The following is an 11,598-nucleotide window of genomic DNA, read 5'->3' on the forward strand; positions in this document are numbered from 1 at the left end:
CTCGCTTTACTGGCCAAGGGAGCTGGCGTTTGTCCACAGACAGCTTCCAGGTCATGTGGCCATCATGACTAAGCCGCTTCTGGTGAACCAGAGCAGCACACGGAAACGCTTTTACCTTCCCGCCAGAGTGGTACCGATTCATCTACTTGCACTTTGATGTGCTTTCAAACTGCTAGGTGGGCAGGAGCTGGGACCGAGCAATGGGAGCTCACCCCGTCATGAGGATTTGAACCGCTGACCTTCTGATTTGCGAGCCCTAGGCTCTGTGGTTTAGACCACAGCCCCACCTGCTTACCTTACCTTGGGTTAGACATTCTCTAATAATCAAGGCTACTTTGCAAGGGAAACATGCCCAATGCTTTGAGCTCCTTGAAGGAGGACAGGATAAAATCATAATAACAGATAAAATACCAGACTTAATATCAGCAGTGGTTTGTCAGGTGCTAGCATCCAGGCAGGTGGATCACTGTTGCTTGCCAGGAATGAGAGGAGGAGCAAAGCAACAGGGAGGAGCTCAGCACTCATGGAGCCAATCCAGCATTCCTATCAGTGTATTTGCACTGCCCTGCTCTCTCTGTTATCCTCTTCCTTGCAGTAAGCAGCAGCAGCCTAGTTCCCTAACTAGTGTAGCAGTTCAACCCCACCCTGCAACCTGCTTTTCAAATATTGAAACCATGCTTTCTCGGCCTTAAAAAAGACCACAAAACCTACTAACCCACAGATTTGATTTTTATTTTTATTTTACTATCTAGCCTGCTAAGTCACATATAAGGTTAGACGGGTATGTCAGTTCTGGTTTCTCTTAGCTTCTTATTTTACGAACAAAAATTAAACAGCATTCCAGTACCTATTCCTCAGAATATACATATATTTGTATGCTGTTTTGGCTAAAACACACATTTTGGCAAGCTATGTCCCCTAGTATAATTATAATGCATTTTTGCAACTTGTTTTCAATAATATATGCATTTTTACACACACTTTCCCCTAAAATACACATTTACTTTTTGGTTGATGAACTGCATCACCAAATTTGAAGAAGTGCAAATTTCAAAGGATAGGCGAGTCTCTGTCTGCATATTGTTTGGGGAATTGCAAATTAAGTTTACACTAAAATGCAAACTGAACTGAATTTTCCCCCTCATTCCTGTCCGTAGCCATATCTATGTTAGACAGTGGCACACTGCCTGAAGAAGATTTTAAAAATTCTCTTTCCCAATTACAAATGCTTCTCAGCTTGGTTGCCTCAGAGTAATTCTTTCTTGCTACGTGTGGGCACGTGAGGGTTAGTATGAGACTAGGCTATAATATCCTTTTATTCATGTAATATAGATTTATCCAGGCAGAAGTTCACATTTGGACACCTAGCTTGAACTGTCCTGGATTGAACCTAGCCTGAACAGATGATCTGCTTTCTGTGCCCATTGAGTAGCATGTTAAAAACATACAGCAAAATACAAAGAGCAGATCCTGAGGCCCAAATTAACTTACACAGGGAGGGGTGTGTGAGATGCTGAGCAAACAGACGGTACTAAAGGCAAAGTTCTAGGCGTTTCTGACAAATTAAAACTTGAGAAATCACTAAGTCCAAGTTGGCATACATCTGAGAGTGCTTAAAGAACTCAAATGGTAGATTACCTTGAGTCCCTGTCAGACAAAAGGATGAGGTAGTATATTACTACTACTGTACTACTACTACTACTACAACAAAAATGTAAATATGGCTCTAAGATCAGCTTCCATACCAGAAAGTGACCAACATAAAGCAATTTAAAAAGAGGGATACAGATGGAATCTAGCAAATTACAGGCCAGTTAGCTTAAATTTGTTGCTGGAAAATTGACAAAAAGCATTTTCAAAGATAGAATTATGAAGCATATAAAAGAGTAAGTCTTGCTGAAGCAGAACCAGAATGGCTTCTTCAATGGTAAGTCATGTTTCATTAACCTTTCAGAGATCTGTGGGAGTATCAACAAGCATCTAGATAGAGGTGAGCCTGGTGACATTGGACTTCCAAAAAACTTCAACAATGTTCCTCATTAAGGACTCCTGAGAAAGCTTAGCAGTCATGGAGTAAGAAGAGAGATCCTCTGATGGATCATTAACAGGTTAAGAAAAGGAAAGGAAAGAACAGTCTATTCTCCCAATGCAGAGATGTAAAAAGTGGGTTCCCCTGAGAATTAGTATTGGGACCTGTGCTTTTAAACTTCTTCATAATTTATCTAGAATTGAGTAAGCAGTGGAATAATCAGGTTTGCTGATAATACCAAATTATTCAGGTAGAATAAAGGGGATTGTGGGCGCGCCAAAATGATCTCTCCAAACTGGGTGAATGGGCAGTAAAATGGCAAATGCAGTGTAAACAACTGTAAAGTGATGCACATTGAGTGAAAAATCCTAATTTCACTTACGCTTGTGGAGTCTGAACTGGTGATAGCTGACCAGGAATGAGACCTTAAGGTTGTAGCAGATAGATTGATGCAGGTGATGTTGACACAGTTTGTGGCAGCTGTGAAATAAAGGCAAATTCCATGTTAGGGATCATTAGAAAAGGAATTGAAAATAAACTGCTGAGATCATAATGCTTGTTGTGACCAAACTCTGGGAGCACCGTGTACTGATTCTCATGCTGGAATTCTGGGAGTTCCAGCTTTTGGTTTCTTGTCCTTATTAGTAAAAGTATATTGAAGAATGGAACTAGGAAAAAAATGCAGCAAAGTCTGCTTCTCATTCATTTCATATTTCAGGAAAGTTATTTCTGAATAAGAATAATTATTTTATACTGCAGTTCAGAAAATCCACTCAATATATGTATGAGCAAGAGCATTGTTCCTAGTCAAGAGCATGAAGTCCTTTAAATCTTAGATTCTCAGGCATGAGCTCAATGAACAACCTTAGGCTAGCTGCCGTTTCTCCCATCTGTAACATGATGGTACTGTTGAAATCTTCTGAGATATAGTACATGAAGGGTTTTGAGCTATACAAATGCCAAGGATTGTTATTGTTCCCATTGTAACTATCAGTACTGAACTAACTGCTTGCTCTGTGGTGTCTGATAAATAAACCAAATTGTATTCTTTTAAACCTCCTGGGGACTCACTTCAGCTTAATGTACTGTCTCCTGTCTCAGATATGACTACATTCTCTGCAGCTGCAAAGAAAGAAGTTGCTTACTGTTGTTCTGAGAACAGAATTGGGTGCTACATTGTCTTACAGCAATCTGTTTAGCAAGCGTACCACAAACGAAGTTAAAAACATAAATTACTGTCACTCTTGTGCATACAGTAGTACATACTGTACTACTGCCCTTCTGCCTGGTTCCTTAGCATGGTTTTTCCAATGGTGTGCCGAGCAACTGTTTATAAAGGCATGATTGATAAAGAGTCAGTTCTCAACACAAAATGAGGAAAGATTCTATAAAGCATCCTTGATTTATATTATCAACCTAATCTATAACATACATGAGAAAACTCCATCATGGATTTAGGAAGTATGACCCCTATTTATATAGCATTGCAATTTAGCATTCATAAATAGACTGCTGATAAATGCTGTAAAATACCAATATTTTGCAGGCAGCATAGGAGCTTTTAACCCTAGCACAAGATATGCTTCTCCATTTCATTAGGGACACAGAAAGAGCCAAGCATTAAAAAAATTACGTATGTGCAGAATTGCCCCTCTACTGGAGTGAATGGGGAGCTTATGCTTATGCAGAGCTAAATATTGCCGAAGAGCTTCTTAAATGAAGTAGGATTTCCCAAGAAAGGTTTTTACATTGGGTTTGTTTGTTTTTTACGTTTCTCGGCACATTGTAGCATTACATTTCAAAAGAGAATGCCTCTGTCCAACACAGTCCATAAATGTCTATGAATTTCTCAACATCACTCCCCTAAATTAGCAAAATATTAAGCTCAGTAGTAGCACTATAAATTGTCACACTACACATCTAAAGATACAAAAGACTTTAACCTTTACAGGCGTGTCTCATATTCTCAGTCTTGCTTTAAATGGGGATAAAACATGGCCCGTTGAGTGAACTGGAATCTTTTCTTAGATGTGCACCTTGAAGCAGACAGACAATTGTTTTTACACTGTCCCGTTATTTATTACTCTGCCACCACATGCATCTAGCTATATTTTCATAATGGCTTTATGGTTGCCCTTGTGGAATGTGAAAGACTTTGGCACTTTCCTGTGATAAAATACTCTACCCATCATTAATGCAGCCAGGAGCACACTTGAGAATATGGAAGAACTTCAGAGATGGGGGAGAGAGAAAAAAAGTTTAATCCAGAACCACAGAAAACTGCCATAACCACCACATCGTCTTTTACTTGTTCAGTCTAATCTCCATCTTTTCTGGATAGACCTGCATGTATGGCCCTGGAAGCATTAGTATCCTCATCACTCTGCTTTGTCAAGAAAGAGAGAGAGAAAAAGATGGGCTGTGTGTCTTCTACCTACTGATGCACCACAGCCCAAACTGTTTCATTATCTTCCCCCAGTGGCCTCACATACATGTTGAAAGGAGAGATGACAGAATGAAACCTTGTGGAATCCCGCATGAAAGAGAGACCACGGGGCAGGTGAGCAATTGCCCAATATCATCCTCTGAGATCTCTCTGAGGGGCAAGAATGGAACTCCACAAGTGCAGTCCCACCAACCCCAACCTAGATCTACAGGTGAGTCAGCTAAGGTCTTCAGTTGATCAAAAGTTGTCCAGCAGTGACAAATCCTTGTGCATCAGTCAGTAAGAAGATCTTTCCAACTAATGGCATCAATTTAGCTGCCTTGCACTCTAATGTTGACATCAGAAGACGCCAGGTATATCCAAAATTTCCTTGCCACAGCTTTCCTCCTCACATATAAAACTGTTAGTAAAAGAAAGACAGAGACTGGAAACTGGCAGACCAGAAGATTAATGTACATACAGTAGTTCTCTAGGCATTGGTCTAGTATCTTCCAGTGGAGGATATGTGGTACCTTATTCTTCTTTGCAAAGCTTTGGCAGGGTGTAGGAAAAAGGGCCCCCAAACATTCTGGAATATCCAATGATAGCTTAGAAAATGTCCCTGAAGGTCATGAGCCGATGATCCACAATCACATTAAAACACAATTAGAAAGTTATCTGAACTAGTCAGGAATCAATCTCCTGTTAAATCTTCTTGGTAAAGATCATTGCAGCTTCCCCAGGTTGTCAACCATCTGCAGGCCTGAACATTGTGGCATTGCTGTAGGAGAACTATTGTGTTGTGGAGGTGGGTTTCTTCCGTTGATATTATATGGATTAAGAGGGTAGTCAATTTTCTCAATTACTTTGCCTCACTGTATAGTCAATTTCAAGGGGGTAAGAAAAGCCTTAAGTGAAAATAGTTGTATAATTTTTGAAACGCCCCAAAGAGTATCAGCTCATATCCCATGAAGATTTGTTGCTTCATTGTTAGAGTTGGAATAGAAAGTGGTGTCTTTGATTAGAAATTTAGGGTGGGTCAATCTACGCAACACATTCTTTGGCTCTCAGATATGCTCTTTCAGTGCTTCTAATTCCCATATTTGGTAAATTCTTTAGAATATCTGTCAGATCACCTGACATTATGAAAATGGGCATCAGTGTTCTAAAACATAAATGCAGCTGATACAGATACAGTAGTTATCAAACCTACAAAGTCCTACAAAGCAGAACTAATTTTTGGCACTCGCACTTCCCAAGTTTTTCCTTACATTCCATGCTTCACATCAGAGATGGTATATCTTCTATTTAAATATTGCCTTAGGGTCCATTTCTACCTTTGGGTTTAAAGACCTAGACTGACAGCTCCTAACTATCTCTCCCTATTAAATATCCTTGGGGAAATGGTATTTGGAAGTAGAAGCTGATTAGAAAGGAGGCTAAGGCCAGGACTGTACATCTATTCCTAGTCAACTTGGGGGGGGGGGAGGAAGGAAGGAAGATGAAAAGCACTTTGATTGACGTGTCCTGGTAGATGTTAGAACATTGACCCATAACATCAGCTATAAGCTGCAGGATTACTGCCATTACTGTGTTAAGAAATTTTAACAAGGCTTCAAATAATATCTGACATGCAAGGCTGGAGGTAATGAACTTCTGAACAAATCCTGTAGATTCATACTAGATTTTGACAGTCAATTTTGTGTGAACTCCATCAAAGTAAAGAGGAGACAGATGTTAAACAGAGCAAACAATTGGAATATGTTTCTCTAAGAAAACCAGAGGGGGGAAAATAATAGCAGGCCAATTCAGAATTAAAGCAAGAGACAGAGAAGCGCACGAATTCCTTGCTAGGTTCCCCTCTTTTATGTAATATCTACTAGGCAAGATATATGTTTTGTTAATTTTCTTTGTAAGTGAATGTTGAACCAGAAATACTTCTTCATTATATAAACAAAATGCACAAATATCTTAATGACGTTTATCGTATAGAAGGCACAATAGGAACCATTGAGGTGGCATCTAACACTTGCAATATTAAATAGAATATAGTTGGTAAAGCATTTTAAATGATGGAAATGTGCCACTGGAGATGCACAGTTACTGGTGGGAATGCCCAATCACACCTAATCATTGGAGGCAAAATTGTATAGATATTTAATAATGAATTTGCAAGGAAACATAAATAGGATTATATTCATTTTTTAAATTTAGAAGTATGAGGTATAAGCCCTCTAAAATATACACACACACTACAAATATTTGTCCATATGAAACTCTCCACTTTTTCAGCTGTAGATATTAACCCATGAAGTGACTCGTGGAATGTGTAGATTGGGTGCATACACAGTTGCGGTGCATGCCGCCACTTCGCTTCCCCGTTTACTCAGCGTGAGAGACGTGTAAAAACCATTGTATGTGTGTACCAGCTAGGTGGGCATCAGATCTCCTACATGTTAAAAAGCCGCTTGACAGAATAACATGATCCCTGCTGTGTGTACAGAGCTGCCAAGACACTGCAACGAATAGGGTAGACTACGTTTGCCAGAGGTGTCCAGTGTGCCAGAAAATCCAGTTCATTGGGCAGCAACTTGAGTACATTGTAAAGGGAGGGGAAACAATGAAAACTTGACACCTAATCTATATGAATCGCCAACGCTCTTGGCTGGAATGGAAGGAAGGACATGGAGTCAAGGGTTACGGAGTTGCAGTAACAAGTGAAAGGGAATAGTAATGTGAGATGGGCAACTCTCCCATCAGTCTGACCGATGATCCTTCACCAATTGCAACATGCTTTATGTTACCCTACAGATGCTGGATTCTATACCTGGTAGCAGTCATTGCATTTGTGCTGTTAGACCTGCCATGGCAAATGTCAAGATCCACCACCTTCCCCTTCTTTTAAATATTAGCCTTTTCTGGCTCAGCTGTCACCAGAGAAGTGGGAAGTGGCTGTAGCAGCCACTGTCACCTTTATGACCTCCCAGCATTGCTTGCCTGAGGGGCCAAAGGGAAGGATACTTTGGCACCTCCTGTGACTAGTCCCTTGTCACTGGCCTAGCTCAGTGTGCTGGCCTTGGATCTAAAAGATCCAAGCTAGGATCACACTGCTATTAGGGGATGTTTCCCCTTGCATGCTCTCAGGCAAGAAGTGTAAGCAGTCTCTCCCTTCCCTGATCTGCTCTGGCCCCTTCCTGCCCCTCCCTTTCAAGGACGCATGCCAGTAAGTAAAGATACTCTGTTCCAGCACCAGTGGTAGAGCAGCTGCTTTTTGCATGCACAAGGTCCCAGGTTCATTCTCCAGATAGGACTGGAGGAAGACTCCCAGTCTCGAGAGGTACCAGTCATTGTGGACAATGCAGTCTGATATCCCTAAGACATTATCTTTAATGACATAGATTTCTCCATTTTCATAGAAGGCGTGGTTGTTATGGCTACTGTTGCCTGTGTAGAGATGTTAAAGAATTACAGATAGATGGAAACCACTTCCATATTGTGTGTGTGTGTGTGTGTGTGTGTGTGTGTGTGTGTGTGTGTGTGTAGGGAGCTGAGCACCAGGCAAGCTGTGTGTGGGCTAAGGGTATGCATTGATATTGCTGGAAACCACTTCCATCTTTGTGTGTGTGTGTGTGTGTGTGTGTGTGTGTGTGTGTGTGTGTGTGTAGGGAGCTGAGCACCAGGCAAGCTGTGTGTGGGCTAAGGGTATGCATTGATATTGCTGATTAAAACTTTAGTGCAAGCTCCTTTATGCCGATTATAAATGAATGACTAATGCTTCATTTTACTGTAGCAATTTTAACATACTAATGGCCAAAGAATGTTAAAATTACTTGCTATCTGATTACATCTTGAGTGACTTTCAGGCAACATTTACTTTCTGGAAGCATTACAGGAAGCCAGTTGCTGTTTTATAGCACGTATCAAAATTCAATAAAGGTTGGTATTCTTGTAACCTCAATGTAGTATAGAAGGGAAGTAAAGGGCAAAAGGTTATTTCATCTAGACTAAGTAGAATGCAGGGTATTGTACATATTCACAAAGCTCAAGTTACAAACGGATTTCTGATGCTCTACCTGGCAACCTTTCGGAGTTATTCTAACAATAATGCAGTTTGAAAGGCAAATTGAAGTTGTCAAAAAAGATTTGATTACATTGTTAGACATCTTCTCCAAAAATAGTCTTAAGTTGCCTGTCTCATAAAATATTTCAGAAAATATTTTCTCATTCTCTATATTTCTGTGCTGAATATTAACCATAATGTGGTGTGTGGGTTTTTTTTTTAATAAAGAAATTCCATTCTGTAGATAGGCAAAATCAGTTAATGGAAGGTAAAATGGAGACTCTGCTTTGTAATCGTCAGCTTCTGGCTTTCGATCTATGAAAATGGAAAACCTCTCAAACCTGTGCCTAGAAATCATGGGGCAACTGGAAAACTGCTTGGACCCACACTTTCTAGGTGCAGCTCAAGTGAAGTGTGGAAGTGTGCATGAATGTTTGCATGTAGTTCAACGCTGCCATAGGGAAACTGAACTGGCTCAGAGGAACAGCACTGGGGGAAGGCATGTTTAACCTTTTCCTCCTGTGCTATTTCTTGGTGGGGCTGTCACTTCTGCACCCAATCCATTATTGCCCTGAGGAAGAAAACATATAGGCACCATACAGTTACCTACATGCTTTCTTCTGCAGGTAAACATTGTGGCTTCCAATAGATCTACATCAAAACTAGCTTGAGGGAAGGACTAAACTACCCTCTGATTCTGGACTCGAGCGTCCTGATCTCTCATAATATTCTCTAGTTTGCCAGAGCAGTTTGCTGCTTGCATGGGGTCATGTCATGGGTCGTGTCACTCACCTCAGGGTCGGTCTCAAGATATACATCTCCTAAGAGCTGGGGAAGATAAAGGTCGACCTGCATTATACCAGCTACTTCTTGCCAATCATGATTTTATTTGTCAAATTAAAGGAAGTTACTTATAATCACTCCCTGGCCAGCTCAAAAGTACAGTAAGTATAACAACAACAACAACAACAACAACAACAACTGCACACCTATGATAATTTCATCAAAATCTTCCTGCCCTTTGGTAATTTTAGAATGTAGTTTCTTTTCTCATTAATTGATGGAGAATAGTTGAAAGGAAGAAATTTTTGGCAGAGCACTAAAGTAAGGTATGAGATTCTTCAGAGCATTGGACTGTGCTAATGTATTATAAACCTGCTTGTCTGACAACAGGACTTGAGTGTATTCTGAGAACACAGAGGTTCATACCCTTCAGCCCCAACAAAAGGGACCAGTTCAAGCATTACAGGTTTTTCAGGTGCATTCGTAAGGTAACTCCAGGTGGTGTACACCTGAAAATGTAAAGGATGAGTGTGTCAAGCACATATGTTTTTCACTTTGCTTGTCATGAGCTGTGATGAGCTGCAGGTCCCTCAGTCCCTTTGCTCAGTGGCAAATTCCAAAACTAGCTGTGCCTAATGTGTGAAGGGATCTTGGACAGAATGGAATTAGCTGCTCATGTCATTTTGTACTTAGAGCTCTAGGTCAGCAGTTTGGGATACAGAAATAGGGAAAATACATCATTGTTACTGCTCTGCAAGGACGCTTCCAGCAACCCACACCAGATATGAACTGTCTGACATAGGTGTGTCTTATTGCTTCATTCTCAGTCTTAAGTTGGCTCACTTCCTTTATAAACAAATACCTTAGTATTTTAAATCAAACGAATTCAGCACAAAATACTGTTGCATATTGTAATTTGTCCTTTGCAAGTGTGATGACCATCTCCTGCACCACTGCATCTATGTTCAACTGTAGTTTCTTGTTACTATTGTTTACTATGAACTTAACTCCACTTGACATGGAATTAACATTGTGACTTAGAAATTGATTAAGAATAAATGGATGTTATTTTGAAAATGCAAAGCAGCATAATTTGAGAGCATTTCTCAAAGAGCAAATGAGGCTAACGTGCGTGCTCAGTGCTTCATGATTCTTGCAATATCGGTTGATGAGATGCTTTCACTGCAGGGTAGGAGGGGCACACTGAGAGATCCCTTGTACATTTCAAACACAATATTTTAAATAAAATAATTCAGCTGTGATTCATTCAGTCATCACATCATTAAGTCATCAAGTGAGCTACATGCATGTATGAATGATCTATTCTGACATAACTTTTTTTTTAATGCAGTGTTAATCATTAGACACTACTTGGAAAGGAAAGGGTTTTCAGTAAGCCAGAACAGCTTGACACACACACACACACACACACACACACACACACTGTATGAGATGCATCTTTAAAAGATGACAATTTTGTTATGAGATTCTGGCAGCAGCATAGAAAACTTTTGTGGACTTGACAAGACCATATTAGCCGAGATTCTAGGTGATACGGCCAGATTTTTTCACTGGTCCATAGACTTGGGTTGTTAATGGAACAGAGAAGCCGATATTGCCAAGCCATGGACACACATGGGTGGTCCAAACTTCAGCTAAAAATAAGAATAACGGGCCTGCCTTTCAAGGTTTGTGGAAATTAATGGGGAGGGGGGGAATAGCAGACATCTTTCCAGTATTCCTCTCTCATTCATATGGTAAGAAGTCCTGAAGCACATTTTAATTTTGATATTGAAGTATCAATGCATTAATAACAACAATAATAATAATTCTTACTTTATTTCCACTTTTTTTTTGTTCCTTTGCAAACTTCCCCTGTAGAGGTCCTTCTGTAGTGCCATGGTCGAGGAGCTGAGGATGTCTCTGAAGTGTCAACGTCGGTTAAAACACAAACCACAGGCTCCTGTTATTGTGAAAACAGAAGAAGTTATCAACATGCACACATTTAATGACAGAAGGTTGCCAGGTAAAGAAACCATGGCATAGAGCTGGGAGACCAAGCAACCCCAAGCACAAACTGATGTCGTTTCCCTTTCCCTTTTTATTTTTTCCCCCAAACCAACTTTTGCGAGAATGTTTCCTGTGGAAATATGCAAGCTGTTCAAAAATAAAATGAGTTACCTCATGCCGCTGTGTCTATGAACTAGAGACTCTGTGATCTAAGCAGGTGCAAAGGCCAGACTCGAATCACAAGTGTCACGGATCAACCAAGTTTATAAGGGGAGGGGAGGGGTGGGGGGT

The 11,598-nt window shown here is 40.4% G+C and overlaps 1 protein-coding gene across 1 annotated transcript in view; it reads left to right on the forward strand.

The window, feature by feature from the left end:
- Positions 1-11,323, forward strand: part of LOC132591892 (glutamate receptor ionotropic, kainate 2-like) — a 106,121-nt gene extending 94,798 nt beyond the window's left edge. The window contains exons 4-5 of the mRNA XM_060272614.1: positions 4,509-4,686; positions 11,179-11,323. Coding sequence (XP_060128597.1) covers positions 4,509-4,686; positions 11,179-11,192 — 192 coding nt within the window. The 3' untranslated portion in view covers positions 11,193-11,323. The remainder of the gene's footprint in view (positions 1-4,508; positions 4,687-11,178) is intronic.
- Positions 11,324-11,598: the final 275 nt, after the last annotated feature.

Source organism: Zootoca vivipara, chromosome 3, assembly GCF_963506605.1.
Source record: "Zootoca vivipara chromosome 3, rZooViv1.1, whole genome shotgun sequence".
NCBI classification, from domain to species: domain Eukaryota; kingdom Metazoa; phylum Chordata; class Lepidosauria; order Squamata; family Lacertidae; genus Zootoca; species Zootoca vivipara.